Source organism: Pleuronectes platessa, chromosome 6 (genome assembly GCF_947347685.1).
Source record: "Pleuronectes platessa chromosome 6, fPlePla1.1, whole genome shotgun sequence".
NCBI lineage: Eukaryota > Metazoa > Chordata > Actinopteri > Pleuronectiformes > Pleuronectidae > Pleuronectes > Pleuronectes platessa.
Genome location: NC_070631.1, coordinates 4,186,920 through 4,212,064, shown reverse-complemented (window position 1 = coordinate 4,212,064; position 25,145 = coordinate 4,186,920). Strand labels below are relative to the sequence as shown.

The following is a 25,145-nucleotide window of genomic DNA, read 5'->3' as shown; positions in this document are numbered from 1 at the left end:
GCGTACGGGGTTCTGATTGGTCGGAGCGTGACAGGGGAGCGGGCCGATTGGCTGGTGAACCTCCCCACTCTGTATGTGACGATAGATTAGACAGGTCGATAGATCGATATAGAAAAAGATAGATAAATGGAAAGAAAGAAAGAAAGATATATAGGTTAATGGCTCGATAGAAAGATAGATACTTAGCCACTGATTCATAATGTTGGATGCAAGATGTACATATGTATTTACTTTGTTTGTTTATGTATTTTTACAAATTTCGTGAGAGCATTCTGATAATGAAGTGTTATCTCATCTTATTTCATCTTATCTTATACAGGGAAGTGCCTACCCTAAATTATGTCCATACAATTTAACAATGTAATTACACAGCACTACACACTGTAGTGTCGTTAAAACATTTAAATAAAAACTGAAAATCTAAACCTTATTAAAATGAGGATTTATTGCATTCACTATAGGTGTCTCTATAATGAATGCAATAACTGAGTGGATGTATCATGTGTAGTGTCGTGTTTTTGGTGTTAATTTTGATTAGTGTTGGCAATACTCCAAATGATCTATTTCACACCCTGTGGACCTAGAAATCAGTCGCTGTGAATGCCACTGTTATTCTTCAGCAGGTATCAGTCAGTTTTAACCAAGTATTTCATAGTTCTCCATCCAGATGACTCTGTTAGGCTACAGCCATGATGTGAAGGGAAGAGACCGAAGTAATAATTTGCTGTAAAACAAGAAGTTCAAACTTTATTGTCAAGGGGAATAAAAGGAGTAAGGAAAGCTGGTTGTTTTCGAGTCGGGCATTCATTTTCAAACCAACTGCATGCAGTTTACCGTAATGGTTTGGTTGATCGCTTCATGGTCGAGCCCACAAGCTCAGTGTATTTGGAACATGATGGCTCAACAGTTTGTCCAATGACACCACAAAACTCTGCAATATACAACAAATGATTCAAATGCCAAGACATAGACAAACAGAGACCTGCCTTACTGACCTGTACAGACGTTCTAACAATATTTCTTGAATTTAGAGCTCGTGGTGTAAATAGCTTCAGCCGTATACTCATTCTTAATCACATAATGCATGGATAAAGTCCACAAACTGTATTTGGCACATTCAGAATGATACAAATGATTCATCTAACTTTATTTAAACCAGGAATTCACTGTACAGAAGACCCAAATATCCTTAGATTTTGCAGTGACATCTTGAGAGTCTAAGCAGACCAAAGACCGTACGGCCTGAAGTTAATCTTTGAGTCAAGGAATCATATCTCCTGTATCAGAGTCCTATCACTTTTTTGACTTTCCCGTGAATGGAATCTGCATAAATTTGAACGTGATCGTGTCGTGTGATCTGGTTTACTCAGGAATCTATAGGAGGTTGAAGGTTGTGTAAGGTTGCGTCTTCTCATTGCCTCGCTAAGGATTTTCAAGTCTTCTCAAGTGTTCCCGGCTCTTGGCAGAATTTGTACGTTCAACCCTGACAGGCGTAATTCAATCCTCTGCAAAACACATAAAATGCAGTGTAAACTAATCCACATCATGCAGCCATTAAGACATGCATGTTTTCAAGTCTTTGTAAACGTTTTGTTGGAATCTGTAGTCTTCTAGTCCACATCCTCCTCAAGTACATCTTGTAAACAAACCGTCTCTCAATCATTCAGTGTAACAGAAATAATTATGTGCAACATGATATACAGTACATCAATTTTTCCAGAAGTTGTTGGCGCTGATCTCATGTGTTTGGTCCCCACTCCTGTGCTCTTGTTCCTGGTAATCCGACCCAAGGTAATGCATAAAACGTCTTTCAGTCCTAAGAGAGTCCTTCAAACTCTCGGCTCAGTCCTCGTCCTCCTCTTCCTCCTCTACGGGCTCGAGGAGAACGCTCTGCTTCAGGCAGCTTTGGAGGTAATTGACCACTGTCCTCTGGAAGTGATGGACGCTGCGGGGTTCCCTCAGGACGTGACCCTCGTCTGGGTACAGCTGCAGTGAGTAGTTGGCTTCCACCCTCACCAGTCGGCTCAGGAGCTCGGCGCTGTGCTGGAAGTGCACCCTCGCTTTGGTGAGAAAAACACAAAATGTTAGAATAAGTATGACAGACAAAAACTACAAATGGAATCCAAATATCATTATTAAAATTTAATATATCTTACCATCTGCAGTTCCATGTAGAATAAGGAAATTCTCATCTTTCAGCTTGTTCACCTCCTCCAGCAAAGAGGCAGTCTGAGAATACACAACATGACTGTGAGTGTGTTACACCTGTCCAGTTCAAACTAATGCAGCCCTGTAACAAATCCTTGCTTCATAAAAGTTGTAATACTATTGAGCTGTTTGCTAAAATCTTTATGGTCGTCCTGGAGGCTGTAGGTTCGGCTGCAGCTGAACTCTAGTGCATTATCACACCAACTCAGGTTACCTGTGAGAGTTAGATCTGACTTTGATATTTGACTGCTTGTTTTTTAAAGCCTGGAACAGTCCTGCCTATATCTGAGATCTGCTTTCCCTCTATGAGCCTGGTCCCTGCCAGGGCTGTTGTTGTTTGACCTGTTTGTTGTATCACGTATTCTTAACTGTCGGCAGTCAATAGTATAAATGAAGTACAAATCATTGGATACCATTTTGTGAAGCACCTTGTTTAGGGCTTCTTCTTCTTCTTCCTATTATTTTATTGAGTGTTGTCTCTATTATTTATTCTGCCCTGCTTGGTATCAATTGTGACCAACAACTAAAAATAACTGTTAGTATAACTCAATAAACTTGAGCTGCACCACAAATTAAACGGCTTAAAATACTTTAAAGTTGCCTCAGCACCTCTTAAACCTTCTGGCTGTGAGGCATCAGTGCTAACCACCACACCACCACTCTGCCCTCATTCATTTAATAAACCTATTTAACAGATGAGCACAGATTGTTGAGCACAGCGGCCGAGCCTCACCGAGTAAGCGTGCTCCTCCTTCGCTGGAAGGCCGAGATATCTCTCTGAGAATGCAGCACCTGAAAGCAGTGGAACGACTTTTACACCAGCACATGAATTGTTTTGCTGTTTCACTGCATTTTTCAATCCCCCACTCTATGAATAATTGATGACACGACTGCAACTCACTGTAAAGCCTGAAGTCGGTTATCGGTGCCACGGCGGCCGAGCACTGAAAGAGTTTATCTGTTGCCGCCAACATCTTGAGAGTTAAATAACCACCGAACGCCTGTGAGGGGGAAACAGAAAAGGGGCAATTCTAAATCATGTGAACAATTTTATGACTTCAATAGAGAGGAATTTAGTTTCAGGGTTTAAAAATGCTGTAACCTTGCCATAGAGGGCCATCCGGCGATCATCAATGTACGGCAGCTGCATCAGCAACCTGTGGAAACATCATAGCAGCCTGTTAGTTCATCAGGCTTTATGTTCAGGTGTCGTTATGTGAGGCTGCGTTATGTTGTTGTGTAACCGCACTGACTCGACAACTCCCAGGTAATCTTTGACTCTCAGTGAGCCGAGCTTGCGCGTGTCCAGAGCGGCAGTCTTCTGTCCGCGGCCGACCCCGCTCCGGCCCTCCACCCAGGCCAAGGCCACACTCTGCGAGCTGGAGAGGACTTGGGCCCAGTCGAGGGAAAATTCCTCCGTCACCGACTGGCTGCCGGGAACGCCATCTCTGAGCAACAAGACCAACAGGATCAGCTGGTGTGCTCACAGTTGTCGGGTTCAGACGAGTTGTTCACATGTTGCAAAACCGATGACACACACAGTCCGACTGTCTCGTGGGATTGCTCAGCGACACTTACACAATGAGGAGGAGGGGGTGCAGGTTGGCCTCGTAACCCTGAGGCAGAGAGAGCTTCAGGTGCAGATCTAAGGAGAAGCAAAAGGTGGTTGAACAAGGTCAACTCTTCATGAACAGGCAGCCGGAAACACATCTGAAGAAATGTCTTTACAAGGATATTCTTTCATTTGAAACAAAAACAGGAAGGAAAAGAACATGAACAAATATTCACATGCATGTCCCCGGGGGCGAGCATGACTCATACGAGCCTGATCACACAATACAAGAAATCTCTTCTTCAGTACTTGATGATATTTGGAGAATAGTCTGACTGGCACTGAAGGTTATCTGTGAATGCTTTGTTTGTGTGGCCAGTATCATTAAAATCCCCATAACCATTTAATTTAGCTACTTAATGAAATGAGAGCCAGAACAAACCCAAACCCAACAGTCCCATTACGAAACCACATTTAAATTCACTAAATCCAGACGTTTATTTGGATCTGCACAAACTTGCTCTCTCATAAATATCAGTCTCCTTAAAATGCCTGATTGCTTTCATCAGGATCAAAGAGTTATTACATGTCTACGTATATTAAATTGATTCATTTATATAGAATGAATCATAAAATTAGATTTATTCTACTTTTCTGAGGTTCATGTTCTGTAGTTCGTGTCATGTTGGCCGTACACCTAACGACCTGTGATGTATTTATTCAGAAAAACTGGTTATAATGAATTATTTGATCATTACTTAACAATATTTGTCTACTTAATATCATGTGAATGCTTACGAAAGGCAGCAAAGAGGATCTGTAAGCTTGTGACTGTGTTTGTGTGACCAATATCATAAATGTGACCACAACCTCATTTAACTTCTGCTACTTTCGCTCATTAAGGATCATTTATATAATATATAGAGAAGGGTTTCTCTGTTGTACCGTGGTTTTCTGCCGGGAGAGTCCTGAACAGGGTCTCAGGGAGCCTCTTGTCCTCCAGCGCTCTAGACAGAGGGCTGTTATCCTCCAGGACCACGTATCCTACAGGAGATACAACATCCCTGCGTTACATATTTCATCCTGAACATCAAATCACACAGAGAAGTCTCGACGTAAGCTGCATGCTCTGACTGAGAGCCACAGACAGAGGGCAGTGTTGATGAGCTCAAATTGAATGGATCTACATCCCTTCCCCATATCCAGCTATGCAGGCTGTGGTGGGACACTGCAGGCCGCCTGTGTGTGAGGATAAGTCTGTGTGTATAAGTGTAAGCTGATGTAATACTCACTGGAGGGGTCCTTTGTACTGTGAACTGTCACTTTAGGGACTCCAGGGCCTGGGGGAAGAAAACGTTATAAAACCAACTGTCTGAGCAGCATGGTGCGTTCAAGGTCCTGGCGAGGATGTGCATTGCGTCTCCTTTACCTAAGCAGTAGAGGGTGAAGTGGGTCTGATTGGGGCTGAACTCAGACTTAAAGAAGCTGCATCCGTCTATGAGGTCACAGGTGATGCACTGGCGCTGGAAAACTCCATCCAGGTCCACGCTGGAGAGGCAAAACAAGGAGGTTAGTGACCACACGCAGGACGTGGAGCAACTCGATCGGCTCGAGGAGAGGGTCGATCGATCGCTAAGGTCTGAGAGAGAAGTGTCAGCGTCGAGTCAAACTGAACCCGACGCTGGAAACAAATGGGGTTCAATGAGGTTAGACACAGAAGCTGTCGTACAGATCACTCTGTGGAGCCTCTAAAGGTCCTTTTTCACACCGCTGCTTATAAAATTTCATACAGGATCGATCACAGGCCAGGTTTAAACAAGCCGTCCTCCCTCCTGCGGGATATTGAGCTGTCTCCGTGAAGCACAGCTGATAAAAACATATGAAAGCCAGGAGGTAGATGAGGGAACAGTGTTTATCACCCATGGGACTATGAGTCTCACACGGCCCTCGTCCACAGAGACAATAAAGATTCAAGCCAGTTACGCTTGGTGGTGTCAGAAGGCTGGTTTCTCCATTAATCTGAAACATTGGTTCAGACTAAATGAATCATATCACTGTGTAGAGTCTGTGTTCTGTGGCTGAGGTCAGGATGCTGTTCACAGGGAAACATGCTCACCTGTAAAGGTGTCGGCTCTGTCTTGACTCCTCTGTGCTCAGAAAATAGCTGACGTGGAGAAAAGAGACAAAGCACAGACAAAGCAGGTTACTCAACAAAACCGCAGATCGCCTTCAGGTATCTAAACTTCATCCAATTAATAAATTATTCATGACAAGAATCTATCTTCACATATTTACATACTGCAGCATGTTTATAAAATCAGCTACATATCACAGTACAGTTTTTTAAGGCAGCGTTAGAGAGGCTGTATCAGTAGGTGGACTTTCCACTTCTATACAAATGTAAGGAGAGAATTATTAACCGGAGAGCCGCATCAACATGTGGGTTATAGAAGTGAAAACAAATATCTAGAGCTACCATCGCCTTACTGTGATGCTCCCACTTCAGTCATTATGTTCATAACCCATCTGTTGTGCTCTTCCCCCCGAGCAAAAAAGATTTCAGCAATAATCTGATCTGAATCAATTCATTGCCTGACAGAGAGTCAAAGCTATATTTTTATATGAGATGTTTAAATGGTCTTCTTGGCTCGAGTCGGCCCCAATGATGGGATTTGATCTCCAGCAGCCGAAATGGTTCTCTACAGCAGGAGATGATTATTTTTCGAGGTGGGCAGCATTCAGCTCAACCCCTCCAGTCACTTGTATATTCATGGTGAGCCCGCTGCAGGCTGATAAATGCGCTGAAGGGTGATTCAACCTGGCTCCACACACTGCGGCTCTCACATACATTTTCCCAGCCTTCTCGTCCAGGGCGCAGAGCCGGGTGACATCCCAGCTCCCTGATGTCAAGAAGCGAGGGGGGACCGACGGGATGGCAGGCTGGGTTACACACAGAGAAACAGAGATGAGGAGGAAGGCAGAAGGCAGAAGCCAGATATACACACGCAGCAAAAATAGGCGCAGCGATACATAAAGTGTGCGTCAGAGGATGAGGAGAAGAAGAGGAAAGGAAGACACAGGAGAGAAAAACTCTGATTTGACACCGAGCCGCTAATGGTTTGCAGGAGGCCAAAGGTGTGAGGCTCGACTACCCTGCAACTGTAAAGCATTCTGCTCTTTACCACCAAATTTCTTGAGCCTTTAATGCGAAAAAATAGATAATTGCACAACTATGGAGAAAATAAAATAACTCAAACGGCTCTGCTAACGACAGAGGTGGAGGCGAGTGGGAGGAAAACAGACTTTAGGCTCCTGCTGGTTTATTTGACCCCGCGTTGAAATGTTAAAAGCCAATTCTGCCTGTAATTACTCCGAGATGACACGGAGGAGTAAAAGTTAACGGAGCAGAAACTGACCTGTGCAGAAAGACCGGCGATGTGGTGGAACTCTCCACGAGCGCCTTGCTTGGCCGGCAGGATGGTATAGAACATGGAGCCGTCAGCTGAGAACAATGGCACCTCCTGTAGATGAATCAGAATCAGAATCAGAAAGTATTTATTGCCAAGTAGGTTTACACCTACCAGGAATTTGCTCTGGTAATTGGTGCAAACAATGAACATAGAAACATTAAAAAAACACAATAAATACAACACACATAAGAAAAGCAATACAATTTTAAAAAAAAAAGTATATATTTAATCACTATTTACTTCTTATTTACTCACTTTTTCTAATATTTATACAATGTAACATTTATTTAGACATAACATATCTAAATAGAAATATATAAAAGATAAAAGATATAAAAAGTGAAGTAAAAAGTGAAATGCAAAATGCAAAACAGTGAACTAAAAAGCTATTTAGTCAGATGAAAGACTTCTTTGATAAATTGACGTGATAAATATTTACCTGTCGTTGATTCTGCATGATGTCCATGACCATCTTGTGTTTCTACGGATTTCAAATCAAAGGCATCAGTCGCCTAATTTAAAATGCACTTACATCAACATCTAAAGCTGATGTGAATGTCACTTTGATAAATAAAGCTTTTTATGTCCATTAATTATTAAGGGTCGCATTAATTAACTGAAACCTAATCTGAAGGGGATCAAGCGGTAAGATACTGCAGCACATCGCTGGAAATTCCTCTCATGCAGCAAATGACCTTAAATATGAATCCAGCCGGTGGAGATTTGAAAGCCTAAAGAAATCAAACCCGGCTCCCGACACAGAGCAAAATAAGTAAAAATTCTATTAAAGCCGTACACTGCAGAGAAGGCCATTTGGATTACTAATGTGGCGCTCACCTCCGAGCACGCCCCTGTGGTGGCCTCGCACACGCACAGCACCGACTGGTTCTGGGCGCGGTTCAGCCAGCGCACGGCGAGCCGGGTGGTGCTGATCCAAGTCACCATAGAGATGTAGCTTTCTCTGAAGAGGTGATGCAGAACATTATACACGGGAGGAGATTGAAGAGTGGTGCAAAGGGACGGGGAGAAGAGAGGCAGTGAAGGGGAGAGGGATGTGGACGTGTGTATTAACTTCTGACAGGTGGTGTTTGAAGTTTTTATAAGATTCTTTATATTCACGACGGCGTGCTCACCTGGCCCTGAGGGAGTCGGGGGGGATCATCTCCAGAGTGTGAGCAGGACCATAAAGATTCACCACAAACAGACTGACTGATGGGATACTGGATCCAGCCTTCGTGCACAAGCAGAAGAAAAAATGATTTGTCAGAAACATTTTTGGAAAAGAACACGAGCGACAAAGGCAATGTTGGTTTGTAACAACAGGACTTTGGTCCAGTCCAGCATTAAATAATAAATAAAACAATATCAGTAACAGGAGGTAGAACTCATGCCTTCCATTTTTATCTCAAACTGGGAATTAACCTGTTAACAATGTCCAGAGAGAAATTCTGAATGATACAAAATGTAATGCATAAAAAATATCAATAATGTACAATATCATTTGAATCCTTATAGTGCTTGTTCATTTTGTAAGAACAGGGAATAGGTATAACAGAATTGATTGACATCAGTTTTTTTAATATTTTGCTGTTAAGTGTTTCTCATTCTCTGCTCATGTTTTCTATCTATCTATCTATTTATCCATCTATCCATCTATCCATCTATCCATCCATCCATCCATCCATCTATCTATCTATCGTTTATATGATCTATTTGGTACGTAAAGCAGTTTGAGCTGGTGAAATATCTCAAAATGTTCTTGATGGAATAGAAGAAAATATTTATTGTTGAAAAAACAATGTATTCTGAAGCATTGCTGACATTTGTGTTGTTAAGTAAAATGTCACCACACATTTTGTTATTATAAAACAGATGCAGACGTTTGTGTTCATCACGTCCTGCTGCTTCACTACTCTTGTTCTAACCAGTTTCTACCTTCGGGTAGGGGAAGAGCACGTTGGACGGGTAGAGACCTCCTAGGAACTGAGGTATTTCCATCACAGGGGTGGCAGAGTTGTTGATGCTGAGGTAAGCCAGCCGGGCGCCGTCCACAGACCACCAGTGAGCCACATAGGTTAAGAGCACCTCCTCTGTTTTCAAAAGACAGGAACAGGTTTTAAAACAGATAACAAAGTGTAAATCAGCTTTTTTTGTGATTACACCAATCAACCTCCTACCCTCATAGGTCCAGTCCGAGATCCCATTCACCACATTCTGCCCCTGGTCCGTGGTCGTGAGGCGCAGCGGTTTGCCGGCCACGCTCGGTTTGTAGTAGATATCTCCGTCCAGCACGTAGGCCTGGCGTCAGCAGCACAGACACACAGCGTTAATCCATTATCAAAGACATGAGCGGCTGCAGGCTTCATTGCTGGCTTCATGAATGGAGCCTCGGAGGCCGTCCAAGAGTGAATGAATCATCAGCCAGCACACACACACACACGGCTGGGAGCCAATACATCACTACTCGCCGGGTAATATGGTGCATATGAGCACCGACATAGCAGCGAAAGTCAATTACGTTACATGGAAAGGTAGATGAATGATATTAAGGGTGTAAAGCGAATCCCCATAATAACGGCACAGTCACTGCAATAACCTCTGAGCTGGAGGTCTCTCTCCGTGAGTGGGAAGACGCGGCACCGCTGATGTTGTCATTAAGAAGATGATGTGGAATGAAGGCCATTCATACGCAGACAGGAGGGTTATAGATTGAGGAAGGTTGAGGAAATTGAAAAGCATGAGTGAGAGGGACGACAGCCCTGTGGATCAAGTGTCTGTCTCACCAGCTGGTTGCCCTGATGTCCCCAGGAAGCGAACTGCAGCGCTGGCTTCTCCCTCTCCGCGGGCTTCAGCTCCAGCAGATCCCTGGAACACACATCAAAACTCAAACGTAATCCTCTCATTAGGGAGAACCAGCCTGTTTAAAACCCTCTGAGCTCCGTCCATGCCCCGGCCGTGGGAGAGTCACTGTACTGAGGGGGACAAGAGGAGCAAGATGCAGCGAAAGGAGAAACAATGGGGTTGGTTCATGCAGGAGTGCAACACATTTCCATTTTTTTTGCTTCTTCTGGACAAGCAAACATTTCCCTTGATGGCGAAATTTCAGGCAAACGATTAATACTGAGAGAATCCTGTCCAGGACGAGTCATCGGCGGCTCCAGGGACCATCCAACATCCCCGCTGACATAATGCAGACTATGAATCTCAGGCAGTGAAATCTGAAGAACAGTACAAACCATATGTTGGGATATGGAGCCTGGAGAGGACTGAGGGATGAATGCATGTCTGACAGCGATATGAGGTTCTGACTCCATGACACACGCGTTGAAGGAAGGTTTTTTGTTTTTGGGTTAAATCCGCCGGTTCTGCTTGCACTGGTAACGCTCATGCCCAGTGCAGCCCATGCATTAGCATTCACGATTCCACCTACCCATTAGCCACATTGTAGATAGCATAGTTGGCTGTGAAGGACTGAGAGAACACCTGAAAGAGGTAGAGGACATCATGCATACAGGTGTGTTTGATTTGAGTGTTCACACATGCTCATACACGGGTATAAATAAAGTTAAATGCAAATGAAACACTGGTAAATGGAAAATGTATTTATATACTGTAGGTCACCCATTCAGAGAGCGATTCCAAACGCTGCACTGTTTCTATCACACATCCCTCACACACTGCCGGCACAGTGGTCAGGGGCAATTTAGAGTGCAGTGTCTTGCCGGAGGACACTTAGGCAAGCGGAGTGGATGGGCCGGGAATTGAGCCACCGGTTCTACTGAGCCACAACCGCCCACGAGAGCCCACGATTAACCAATGAGGAACAGAAGCTGTTTGCATTAACTTAAATGACTGCAAGCGTCAAGTGGCCATTGCTTTTTTTTTAGAAGGCAGCAAGAAACTTTGCTATAAAATTAGAAGACAAGCAAATATTAGTTGATCGCTAAATTAATTTATTGATGGTACAGACGTTCTGGTAAAGATACCAACATCTGTAATGCCTCCGATCCAGCCGAAAATGTCAAGTACATGGGTATATATATACAGATCTGATACTGCCTCTTTAAAGTATATAAATCTCTACATCCAGATACAATTCCAGTTTTCTTTTCCTGCAAATCCCTTTATCTTCACTGCTTCAAAACAGCAAAACCTACCAGGATGCAAAGTCTAGGTATTGGAATCTGTATCGGCAAAGAAAAATTTTCATATCTAGAATTTTTAATTGATAAATAGTCCTACAACTAATAGCAATGTGCCTTGTCTCATTTTGATCAGCCCAAGTATCTTTATATAGCTTTAATTGCTTATGAGCCAATCACAGCTTAGTATTTGATCCATCTAACCGCTGGCTACAGTTTCATCCAGATTACATCATTACAGCGATCACTAGTGAAGAGCAGAAACTTTGGATCACAGAGCCATTTACTTAAGACTGAGTGAAGAAGACAATACATCAGCAGCATGAGAACAGAATGAACAGTACAGGCATCAAGGCAGATGTTCCTATAAGGCACTTTCATTACAGCTAACATCCTTCCCACTGAGACCTATCGAGGCTGGCAACTCGGTCGCAAACGTGACCCGAGCATCAGCAGCTCGATGAATAATTAAATCAACACACTGAAGAAGACCTAGGGACCAAATCAATGAGTGTGTATGTGTGTGTGTGTGTGTGTAGAGTTAATTGATCACAGCACTACCTGAGGAGTTCAAGGTATTATATATCGATTTCTGGGATTTCTCTCTTTTGTATTTTTCGACCAAATGGTTGGAAGCAGGCTATTTGCCCTGTGGCCCCTGAAAGCCTCGGCCAGCTGGAAAACCAGTTCCTAAAGAAATTAAATGTCACATCCCCTATACGGCACACTTAGCAGTGAAATTGGATTTCTCCTCTGTGTTGTTTGCCTATTGTTAGAAAACGCATGGATAGAGTGGCACAGGGGGTAAAGCTGCGGGGGGGAGGGAGGGGAAATAAGAGCTCAGGCTGTGTAAATGTGCACGAGGGCAAAACAGGAAAGGAGAAGTGGTTCAACAGAAAATAGCTGCAAGAGCAGGCGGAGGGAGGGATGAACCGGTCAAACAGGAAAAAGGTGATGGACGGAGATAGAGAGAGGAGGAAGCAAAGACAGGAAGGGAGGAGGACAAGGAAGCAGAGGCAGGCCCCGAGCTGACGGCTGCTCCACTCCCGACATGGGGCCGATGTTGAATTACGGGGCAGCATCACTCTTCCAGACCAAAGGGGGCAGCACTGCCACGAGCACAATGTGTCCGATTAGCTGTCGGTTGATTTGTTGAGGAACCCGGTGATTCTGCCGATGATTGAACGTCCTGTGAGCCGGTGGCGGAGGCCGGAAGTTACGGCGTGTTTTTGTGCGTCCGCGTGTGATAAACAGCCACAAAGAGTGAGAGCATCTGTCTCCGGGAGGCTGAGTGAACTCTAATGTGCTCGCCTGCAACGTGTCGTAAATCCTCGTCAAGCCCCCCCCCCCCCAGCCCCACCACTACCTTTTACACACCCCGCCCCCTTCGCTACGCCACTGCTGCCAAACCAGGGAGGGGGTGAGGGGGCACTGCACTCCACATCCACACAGATTAAACCCTCATGAGAAAACATATAGAGATTACACCACCCTCTGCCTGAGCACAGATCCTGTGTTCTGCTCTCCACCACAGAGATAACAGCTTCCTCCCTTTCCACCAGTGCTGCTGCTGCTTCACAAGCAGCTCAGCAACACACCGTCTCTGACACCAGCAGCCACCAGCGTTCTGCTGCAGCGTGCTCACACCAATCCTTTTAGTTTGTCCCTAAACTGGACCATCTTGGCAGGAGCTGCTCTGTTTGGCTCCTGCTCATCAATCCCCAGCCCCCCCCCCCCCCCCCCCCCACCCCCCAAAAAAAACTTCCAGCTCCTCCAGGCTGTTTCGCCATCATAAGAAAAATAGGTTATTCAAACAGCCTCGGAGGAAGTCCCCGTTCTCTTGCTCCTATGTGGTCGAATCCCCCAACTCACTTCTATGTATACCCTCTTTTTCAAAAGCGGTTTATTATTTATTTCCCCCCCACCAGGCAAAGACCCCCCCCCCCCCCCCCCCCCAAAGCCTCCAGAGCTAATGTAAAACCCAGAGAAGCCTTTTAACATTGCACACACACTGATCATCCATTTCCCTCCTCTGCATCTCCCTCCTCTCGGTGTCTCTGTCACTCTTCGATAACCGTTCTGATTGATTTCCACCGGGCAGTGTATCTGAGGGCAAATGGTGCATATCCCATTATTCCTCCTCCCCTCCATCACAAGTGGCTCCCCCCCCCACAGTTTTTCCTCCCTCAGTTCTCTGCCACTCTCAGCAGCAAACCGCTCCTCGTCCAAACAGCGGAGCCGGTGCCTGGTGCAAACTGCTTCAGTCAGCACAAATCCCCCCAGAGATAGACAGGGGGGGAAAAAAGAGTGGGAGAGAGTGAGGAAGATGAAGCAGGAGAGAGAGAAGGGGGGGACCTAGAAGGGAGGGATGATTGGATGAATAGCCTCCATGCATGCAAAATGCCAACCACACACAAACATATCCATTCCTAAATACACAAATGATTCCAGGTGCCCACAGCCTCGGATTTCCTGGTGCGCACACACCGAGCATACAGATGAGATCACACAATCCCTGCTGACATCAAAGGAGCTATGTTAATGGAGCGGCATAAATCAACCGGAGCAGCCCACCAGCCGGGCAGAAGCTGCGGAGCCCGTTCCCCACAGGGAAAAATCAGAAAACTGATTAAATGTACGTTAACCGCTCAATTATTCAGTTGGGATGCAACTGTGTGTGTGACGAATGCCGTAACACAGCAACAGGCTCGTTCGTCTCCCCCCCCACACACACACACAGAAAATATGAAACGCAGTGATTACAGCAGGTCTGTCTGAAGAAAATCCACAGAGGGAAGGAACGAGGGAGCGACTGAGCGGCAGAATCTGCATTCCAGATTTGTTTAATAAAAACAGGCTTTCACTTCCCACCAGCTCTGGTTCCTGCCCCTCGTTGATTCTGTGCACAGAACCCAACTGGCCTGATCTGTGAGTGGTGCTAAAGTAAAAAAGGGAGGAAAAGATGTGGGTCTCCTCCGACCAAATCTGATCTGAAACCTCCCGTGATTGTGATTCTTATCGGCTTCTCATTAAAATTCTCCCACAGAAGAAGCCGGGGCAATTTCCTTACCGCAGCTTCAACTCTACTGCCCCCCCCCCCCCCCGCTCACTTCCCCCTTCCCCCTTTTCCCTTTGCCTCCCACGTCCCACTGATCACTCACTCTTACGCTTTCCTCAACCCCCTTGCACCTTCCACCATCAGCCAGTTTAAATATTCAACTCCCCATATGTTACCCACGTCATTTGGCGGGCGGTGTTTCAGAGCTACAGACTGCTGCAGCAGCAGAAATCAGCTCTCACACACACACACACACAGACACACACAGACACTTGTGTTCACTCCTCCCTGTTGTGCGTCGATGCTCTGACTTAGATTCATGACACCATTGTTTCACAGCCACTAGCAACCTGCCATACGTGGAGGTCTGTGAACACTAGCAGATTGTCTTGGATATTTATTAGTGCATAGTTTAATTTATGGCCCTGGATATATCCTGCAGGTAAAAATCAAGATGGTGCTGAATATTGAGTCAAGCTGGAATTCAAAGAACACTTACTGGTTGAATGTTGTACGCCAGGAGGACAAACCTCTTGTCTGCGGACACTTGGAATTTAGTCGTGGACAGATCCTGTAGAAAAAAACAAATGAAGTCAATTAGACAAAACTTATTAAGAGACGTTAGTTTGGTGTCTCTCACTGTGTGTGGCTCACAGGGCTTCAGAACCGGTCCTCTTATCGGCTTCACACGTGGAATTCTGTGCCTTTGATACATTCAATGTTTGAAATAATAAATTGACCAGTACTCTGTAGCAGCTGCAGCACAAAGGACTCATCGACGACTTTGTCAAACACAATCATGACAACTTGCCTGTTCATGACTACGGCAACGACAACTGATTCTCCACTTCAGGGTTCTGAATGCACGGAGTCGAGCCTCACAGAACTTTGTCATTGGTCAAGACATAGAACCTAAAAAAGCAAAACTGGTTCCCTGCTGCCTTAATCAAAGCTAAAACAATATATACCTAATCTCAGTCCTGCTATATTCATCTGAGTATTATTTTTGTGCAGATGCAATCGTAATGTGCATAGACTAAGTTGCTAGCCATTAAAACTTTTGATTACAGCTGAGAACCTTGTCTTCTTTGTCAGATAATACAATAAAAATAACAACCATGAAGTCAAAATAAGAATAAGAGACAATGAACTAAAGAGGCACAAACATGCTCAAAATGTGCGTTTTTCTTTTGTGCAATGAAAAAGTAATTCAACAACTAAATTGTCAAATCCTTGTTTCATTCGCTGTTACATCACACAGATAGAATCATGGACACATGCAGCTTTCTAATGATGTATAATTCATCAGGGTTTGTAAATATTGGCTCCGGTACAAACCCAAAACATCCACAGTGTCACTACAGGTGGGCCAACGTGTCGCCTGAGAGGGACAAGACATTTAAAAAAGGTTGAACAACAAACTGTGTCCTTTGTGTCTTCTAACAGTTTTGTTTCTCAACATCCTAAACAGGATATTCCGCTGAGTTTCTGTTTTGAGCCAAGAAGCTGTATAGCAAAAACCATATTTAGTGCAAAAATTCTGATGAAAAAGACAAAACTCCTCATAACTGTTCACTGCACTGGCCTCCTGTGAAAGGTACCAATTTAAACTCCATCTTATAAGCTGCTGCACAATCATCAGATGGTATCAGACAGTGGATCAGTGGGTTCCTGATCCCGTACACGTCCATTAGGCAGATACCCCAGTCGTCATGTTTTCATTTGTCATCTGTCAATTTGCAGAATTATGTAAATTTGGAGGGATTAACACAAAACTTGTTGGATTGTTGTCAGTGTGAGTCAGGGACTGTGGTGGAAGTGTGGTTTCATCAGGGCACTAGTCGACCTCGCTGGAGCTTTGAATTCTAATTTCAACAAAACCAATAATCAATCTGCATTTCTTTGCTTGAGGAAAAACCATTGAACTTCTTTGTATTCATGAAAGAAAACGAATTGTTTCTTATCGACAGCGGCAGGGAGGACAGAGCCACACCACGACACAGAGGAGAGAGACTTCTTCTCAACCTGACAGCTCAACCCTTTCTTCCAGCTCCTCGCTGATGACCCATATAAGTCTGTCAGAGTCGCGCAGCAGAGGCGGCGTTCAAAATCATGCCCTTGCTTTGAAAATTCTCTTTGATGGCACATGTTGAGGACTCACAGAGCCGCCAGAATGGAGGGGGGGGGGGGGGGGATGAGGCGATACTGTCTCTGTGCCAAATCTTTGTGGGATGTGGAACAGTGGAACTCATCAGCTTCTCTTTCCCTCCATCTGCAAGGCTCCTTGCTTTGGGCCGGCCAGCCAGGTCTATCCAGCTGTCTGAGGTTATGAGCCGATCAATACTGAAAACATGAGCCGTGTGGCTGCAACTCACCAGGGAGCTGTTGTCCAGCAGCGTGGAGGTGAGGTTGCTGTTGAGGCTGAACGACAGGACGTGTCCCTCCCGGGTGCGGACAGCCACTTCGTTATCTGAAGGGGGGGGAGAGAGATAAAGTGCTATTAGGACGATGACTTAATTTCAAAGTGCTCGCTGTGCCTGCAAACCAGCAGCTCAGTTTCAGGTGAGATCACTAGAAGGATCGGTTGAGACCCGACGTGGGATCCTCACCGCTCAACCAGGCTACACGGGGGTCGTGCACCTTGAAGTCCTCGCTCTCCAGGTCCTCCATGGTGAGATGGGAGCGGAGCAACAGGTGAGATTCGTCTTCAGGGGCAGAGAGACAGAGTTAGATTATCAGAAAATCTTTCCTGTTTACAGAGGCAAAGCCGGAGCGTGATTCTCTTCTTATTTGTGCATTTTAAGTGGCGCTGTTGATGTGTTTGTAGTTTGGAGGAACTCTTATTCACTGTTTGGTGGATAGTTACATTTCCATTAAACAGGAACTTAGCTGGAGGCAGGAGAAACAAACCAACCTGGGTCTGTCCAATGATTAAATCTTTAAATTGAATCCATACGAACAACAAAGTGTAAAAAAAACGATATTCTCTTTTTTAGGAGCCTCTTTAATCTAAGAGACTATTTTGTTGTTGCCTGGCAACTGCTCAGACCCAAGAGATAGTCGAAGACATTTGAAAACTTCCATAAAATGTTGAATTGTTGTTTTTTTCACTGCAGTTTGTGGTTTTTATAAAACAAATAAAGATGGTAGAAGATTTAACAGATTTTCGGCTAAAATTTCTCAAACATTCAACAGTAAAGTCACTTGAACAAGATTGAGGTGAAAGTTTTCTCTCACCTCTTCAGGATTTTATTTTAATAACATTTTCTAAGAGCAAGTTTCGAGTTCTATGATTAAAATGTTGCAGATTGTTCCCTTAACATTGTAAAAATGTCTACAGATAAATCACATGAAACTTGACCTGCAGTGAGAATCACCTTGAAAAAGAGTGAGGTGGCAATTCTTTACCACCTCTTACAGATTTCTTTATATTCATATTTCCTAGTTATAAGTTGTGAGATTTACAGCTCTTCTCATCTGTTTCTAGTCTTTCTGCTTTAAGCTATCACAGAGTAAATAAACACATTTCCCAGGAAATCAAACTGTGATTTCCCACGTTACAACTCCTCTCTGCTTTGTTGCTTTTTACTTTTCACCCTCCAGCTCTTCCAACCCTTCCCCCCCCCCCTTCCTCTTTTTTTTACAGAGCTCTTACCAGGAGTGAGGAGGATGACGGAGAGAATGACCAGAGACATGACAGCCAGGATCACCACCATGGCGATTCCAATGCCCTTCCAGTTCCGGGGAGGACCGTCTGAACTCCCCAGGTCCTGAGGGTGACGGGGAACACACACACACAAACACAGTGATGAATGTGAGCAGCCATCGAGGAGGAGGAGGAGGAGGAGGAGGAGGAGGAGGAGGAGGATCATTATTGCTGCTTCATTTACGCAGTCTCGCAAAAATGTCCCCCTGACAGGCATCTCGGCGCAGTGAGCCTCGGGGGGGATTGGGACCAGTCTTCAGCATCACTGAGGCCTCACTGGATTAAACTCATTTTCCATTTGAGAGCTGCGTAAAATTGTTGCATGTGAGAAGTCAGACTTTAATTGCATCAGCAGTTTTTTGGCTGCACAATCATTTTTCTTCATTATCACAAGACACATTATCATTTCACTTGTTACGTGACTGATGGGACGTGTGCTGTAGTGAAAACAAAGAGGCTTGAGTGACGTTATCAGGGAAGTTGTGATGCCTGAAACGACTTTTATAGAAGAAGCTGTTTCCTTCCTCAGCCGCTTTGGGGCAGATCAGGATTTATTCAAGAGCTTTGGATGAAGTTGTTAATGAGGCCATAAAAGTGAGAAAAAGACAGGGACTGTATCAACAAAGAGAGAGAGACCAAGGTGCCGTTGAACTTCAAGTTTAGGCTCAAAGTCCCAGCATAAACTATTATGCGATCTGGGGGGAAACTGATGGAATTAGCCGGCATCAGTATCCGTCACAATTAAACCCGACTGCATTCTGTTCCCAGGCTGCGCTCCGCTCCCTCATAATGTGAGGCTGGCACTGCTGGAGCCACACGCCGGCTGGAGTGTGAGAGTTAAATCACACAGCAAGCATAAAACTCAGCCTCCATCAAGGGTGGCTTCAGCCCCTTTGGCATCACCCCTACATCAGCCTGGTCGGCCCCGGTCCAGCACGCATCCCCCCCCAGGCCCTGGGGAGGACGACAGCGGAAGGAGGGCATCTCTGTGGCTCACCCCTCAACAGATTGCTGCTCCTCCGTGCTCCCTGGGTGACACCAGCTGTCCCCGAGTCTGGGCAGTCGGCCACACTGGCCTCAAAAAGCCCCGACCTACAGCGCTTCCTCTCCACACACACACACATACACACACACACAACAATACACAAACATACACGTCTCTCTTTCCCCAGGCACGGCTGCATATCTAAGAGCTCCCTTGCACTTGTGGTGTTTAACTGACAGTGCACTTAAATAACTGTCGTCAAAATGTCTTAGAAACCCATTTCAGAAAAAGTGAACTGTGCAGAAAACTGAAGATTAAAGGTGGGACAGTGGGGGACAAATGGGACAAAGTTAAAAACTGAGTTTCCACGTCCTATCACGAGGGAGCGGGTTGACTTTATAAGATGAATAGAAGATGTACGAGCTTTGCTTTTTCTTGAGCGGTTGCCAGAGCAGGACTCCCTGCCAAGGTCTCATCTTTAATAGATAGAGATCCCCGGCTGCAGCATCACAACACGTTCAAATTAAAACCACCACCAGTTGCACCTGCAGGGAAAACTTTTAAGCGATGTTTGAACCGTGGCAGGTCGGCGCAGGCCAGAGCCGGGAGATTGATGTCCACGGCTGTGAATCTATTCGCCTCTCTTACACTCTGGTCCATCTCTCATTCTCGTGCCCTCTCTCAGCACCCAATCTCTCACTGAGCCACCATTATCCCTCCATCAGACAGATAACCCTACACTGGTCCATGGAGGCTTTGGTAGAATACACTCAATACTGCATCACTGCACTTTTAACAGCGTCTGCCTGACTGAACAGTTTTGGAAAACTGAAACCATGTTGAATGAGTGGATTTGCCATTAAAAGCAATGTGTAATTCAGTTCATAAAGAATTAAATACAGATTCTACAGTGGAAAGACACATTTCAAATTAATTTCCTCCACCTGACTGATTCTAACACAGTGTTTTCATTTCCGAGTCCATCCCTCGAATTACTGTGTGCTTCATGAGAGCAGAACATCCTCCTGTAATGGGATGCACGGCTCCTATCATTCCCCTGAGCCCGGGCTTTAAGTCCTACTTTCCAATTAAGGTTAGCATGGTCGCAAAGACTGACAGGAAGAATCCCACATTTGTGTAAACGAGGGATTTTTGTCACACACGCGCAAATGAGACGTGCAGAATCCCCGAGAGTGAGCGGTGGAAAGGCTGATGGTGTCGACCGGCTGCTGGTCACGATGCACGAGGGAATCTAATGCAGCATAATCTGCTGGCACAGGTGAACAGAAGAGGAGCTGCAATATGAGACTGACCCCGAGTGTCTCCACACAGCAGCCTGACGGACAGGCATATGTCCATCTATCACTCTCAATACATCTCAGAGCAAGTTTTTCTGCTGAGGCTAAATCAAAAATTAATCACTCATTGACCTTCCTTATCGAGCCGTCTGCTTTATTCCACCCGCGTGAGGAGAGAGAGAGCCGAGGCGTCAGTCAAACACCAAAGGGGGTGAGAATGCAAATCAAAGATCTGAGTGTTTATGGATCAGCCGCCTGAAGGGATTCGCCCTCGAGGGGATTTTTATTCTGTCACACCAGAGAACTGCATTAGAGGAACGAGAGATCTTACAGTCACTCACCCCAAAATAAGAGAATCAATATGGTGTACAGTTAATCGTGTTGATGCAGCCGTAGATAAGACTTTCTGGAATACACACAAGACCTATTCTGACCCTTTCTAACGTTTCAAATTAAAAACCATATTATCAGAATGAACCTTTTCTTACATTGGCACACAAACTGATTCCAGCAAAGTGGCTCAGTTTTTTTTTTCTCAGAGCCCTGCACGCACAACAAACAAACAATTCCGTCTCTATTGATTGAGTTTGAACATTATAAAAGCAGGCCATGCCTAACACAATTACTCAATCCGCACAGCACGCACCCCGGCTGGGTTGTGTGGAATCCAGGCGGCTGCTAAGAATTCATAAATTGGGCTCGGGAGACCTCCTTCACTCCGTCTTCTGTGTCTCTGAGATGCAGAGAATCCAACAATAAATCACAAATACAGGATCGAGAGGGAACCAGGCATACTTCTACCCCCCCCCCCCCTCCCCCTCCTCCTTAACATGAGGAACATATGTTTATTACAAACATAACATTGGCAGAGATATCAGTGAAATAACCACCGCCATAAAAACAAGGGGAGATCTGCTGGCTGACACATGCAGGCGTCAATACAACATGTCTGCTCGTGATTTTTAATGATTCACTGTAATTGCTCACGAGGGAAACGCGGCAGATTAGCAAGTAGTCCACGTACGTATCACCTTGTCAATATCTCTCACTGCCTCCTTAAAAATGAAGGTCATCATTAAGAGCAGGCCGTAACTTAAGCATGGTTGGAATAAATGGATACCAAGCATCTGTAGTAATGAGATACTACAGCTCGGGATCGATTCATATCTTTTTTACCACATCCACAGGACTTTACGAGCTCTCATACACTCTTATCTCAAACAGCAGTAGTTACACCATATGGGAGTTGTTTTTTTTTGGGCTCCTCGAGGCTTTCGCCAGACAATGCAGTGAAATGAAAGACCTGCAGCTTTAACCTCTGCTGATGCATGGCCGCCCTACGCTGTCTCGTTCTTTTCACGCTCCCCATCACGTGTAAGTAAATTACTGTACAAAAGGATTGTGCGTGAGACCTCTCCTCCCTCGGCACCTCCAGCCACTCACAGTGACCGTGCTGCTGCCTCTGCGAACAAGCAGCATCTGTAGAATACATGTGTGTGTGTGGGAGGGGGGGGGGGGGGGGGGGAGGTGGTGATGTGTTATTCCAGTGAGATACAAGAGGAGGCTCCACTTATCGCCCTGGGACTTCACAGAAATACTCAATCAGCACATGACATGCCTATAATGTGCTTGAATAAATACATAGATTGAACAACAATGTTCTCACTGTTTACACTATGTACACAACATGACACCACTGTGCTGGGAATGAAGAGTAAAACCAGAACGATAGAACAGATTTATACCACTTTTGACTTCTTCCCTCACCCTGGGGACCAACTGAGGCAGAATCAAAGCTTTATGGTTATGTGGCATGAAATTGTGATATTGCTTTCGTAAGTTAGTCATAGACATATAGACTATGTCATAAAACAATGACGCACAAACACATTATTCCTGGAGGATCCCGCTGTGTCCACTCACCGGCAGAGTGAAGTGAAAACCTGAGGGAAAGTGTGCAGATGTGATTTGCCTCATTATTAATTGTTTTCCTATGGAACGCTTGTTATTGATTGGAGACGGTGACGTGACATGTTGCTCACATGCAGCTGATGGATTGTCTGTATACGCCCCTGCAGCCATGTGTGTGTGTGTGTGGGGGGGGGGGGGGGGGGGGGGCCTTCTCAAGGAGAAACTGACGCTGTGGGGGATGATTTCATTTGAAGTTTCCGACAGGTTTCATCACGTTAGCATCCGGAGGTGTCACTCATCTTCAGAAATCACTCTGCTCACATCACACAACAATTACAATTTCACTAATAACCGCTCCACGTAAACTCTTGAACAGTTTTGCCACCAGGGCTGCTGCAGTGATTTCCAGGGGGGGGGGGGGGGGGCGACAGTTTGATGAGATCTGTTAATTAGACGACTCTTTTTTAATGGTCTCGTTGCCCTGTGGATAAACAGAAGATCCAGAATAACATGTCTGTGTGATGGTGGACGAGAAAGTTGTATCCATGGAGGGGAACCCTGCAATTAGTCCTGCATGGATATTAGTGGTGCGTGTCCATTGGCAATGTGTGGAGAAGAAATATAATAAATAACAGATTATTAGATCAGAAATCTACACAACTTCAGCCATGAATACAAAATCCACCTACTCAACTGTAATTAGCCTTCATGCAATGTCTTAAATTAATAAAAAACAGTGAAATAAAGATGCTCAAGACACTTGAACAAGAGATTGAATAATTAAGGGTTATATATGTGACTGTATGCTATTGATATTGACTGTGAACCTCATACAGATGGTATAGTCTCTGTTCATGGCCAATACACCAACACAAGCAGAGGGATAATCAATCATACACTGTCATGCGTGCAGCCTGTCACATATAGTGCAGGTCCACACTGGAGGGGGGGGGAGTCTGCATGGGACACATCTGGATATTATAGGAAGAAAATTCCAACTGTTCCTGGTGCAGATGTGATGTTAAAAGTGTGGATGGGACCTAGAGGAGTGAGAGGAGGCGGACTGCCCGCACCGCAGTGCTCGGTGTCAGGGGGGTCCGGTGCACAACATGGATATTGACAAGCAGGGAAAGTCTGAATGGGCGAAATGGATGGAATCGATATTCACCGTGTAGTGGGTGCACACATGAGGAATCCCTCTGCTGCACAACACACACACATACACACATCCTGCACGCTGCACTCACACCTGCTCCGAATGTGATGCAAAGTAAAGTCACGGCAACAATTAAAACATTAAAACTCGTGCACGTACCAGCTCCGTGGACATGTTTTGCTGAGTTGTGGCAATCATTGTAATCCGCAGCGCGTGCACCTCTGTCGCCTGAGAACCCGCCGAGCAGCTGCACTGGAATCCTGCGGAGCTTCCTCTGCAAGTTCCCCCCTCTCTCTCTCTCTATCTCTCTCTCTCTCTCTCTCTCTCTCTCTCTCTCTCTCTCATCCCCCCTCTCTCTCTCCCTATCTCTCTCGCTCTCTCTCTCCCCCCCATCTCTCTCTCTCTCTCCAATCTGTTTACAGGCTATCGATAGGCAGAGATATTAATCATGACATGCTGTTGGATGTATAGATGAGCGTCACTTGGCAGACTTCAGCTGTTTCAGCATTTCAACAAACGCTGAAAATGGTGCTGTTGTTGTTGTGATTATTATATTGAAATGTTATGACAGATTTTTTTTCTATAATAGACACAGAGACAAATACAAAGAAAGAAGGGGACTGTTTCAGTGTTGAATGATTTTATAACTGTGTTTCTATTTGACACATAATGTGACCAGAGGGACCACAAGTGATCGTTATTCTTTAAACATCCATAGATAAGATGGGGCCAGGACTGAAATATTTAATATAGAAAAGTGATGTAAGTCCTATCCACGCCTATCTGGATTTATCAGGGATGCTGATGCAGTTTCTTCCATACTTGAAAGGTTCAGGAATGTCTCCAGCCAATTGTTTGAGTTAAAATAATCAATATGTCAGGGCTCTCACTTCATAAAGCTCCAGCGTTTCGTTGCAAGGAATAACAATTCTATTGTGCAGATGGTGCCTATGTGTAAATAAGATATTTTAATTTAAGGATTATATATCTCAACATCAATTGGGCCTAATTATATATCACGGACGAATAATCCAAATTAAATGAAATATTGAAAGTGACCAGATGACACCTCATATGAGAATTTCAAGTAATATATATTAAATATAATATAATCATGATGGCACTCTGATTCTTCATTTCTTTTTATTGCTCTTCTGTGTGAACTGATATTGAGTTTCCTCTCAGACCATTTTGCTTAAAGTAAAGAGATTCCTTCCGTTAAGAGGTTTGGTGCAGAGTTATTTTTCAAATTCTTTATGATCTTTAAGTGTTTTTAACCTTAATTCACTCCAAGAAAAAACTAAACGTTATTTCGCGCGTACTTTCTTTACTTTGAAAGTTTTAGACCGGAAGTTTGTTGTTGCCTCTCTGGATTCTCCACGTTTCTGTTTCTTAAATGTCACAAACACATAATATCCGCGTCCCAGGAACATTATTACATCAGATATTTACCAAACGGACATTTTCCATGATCTCTGTCACTGGTTTCTGTCTGTTATTGATCTCAAAGACCGACCAGACGAAAATAACGGGTTCGGCTTTATTCTGAAACGTCCCAATCGGAAGTCGTCTCTCTTCCCCTTGACGTCGGCGCAACCCTCGTCGCTGATTGGCTGCCGGCTCCATTTGAATTAAAACGCGCTGGAGGAAGCGGCGGCG

General features: G+C 44.9%; 1 protein-coding gene across 1 annotated transcript; it reads right to left on the bottom strand.

Annotated features, from left to right (window-relative positions):
* Positions 1–717: 717 nt before the first annotated feature.
* On the bottom strand, positions 718–23,767 carry LOC128443099 (inactive dipeptidyl peptidase 10). The gene is made up of 25 exons (XM_053425840.1): positions 23,646–23,767; positions 18,086–18,200; positions 17,040–17,135; positions 16,806–16,900; positions 14,930–15,001; positions 10,661–10,713; positions 10,014–10,095; positions 9,408–9,528; positions 9,166–9,320; positions 8,364–8,461; positions 8,068–8,191; positions 7,670–7,711; positions 7,177–7,281; positions 6,609–6,700; positions 5,877–5,924; positions 5,190–5,308; positions 5,053–5,100; positions 4,706–4,804; positions 3,787–3,853; positions 3,462–3,656; positions 3,311–3,365; positions 3,110–3,209; positions 2,942–3,000; positions 2,157–2,229; positions 718–2,060 (listed from the first exon to the last, which is right to left on the bottom strand). The coding sequence occupies exons 1-25, from the start codon at positions 23,682–23,684 to the stop codon at positions 1,843–1,845; spliced, it is 2,370 nt and encodes a 789-aa protein (XP_053281815.1). The 5' UTR covers positions 23,685–23,767; the 3' UTR covers positions 718–1,842.
* Positions 23,768–25,145: the final 1,378 nt, after the last annotated feature.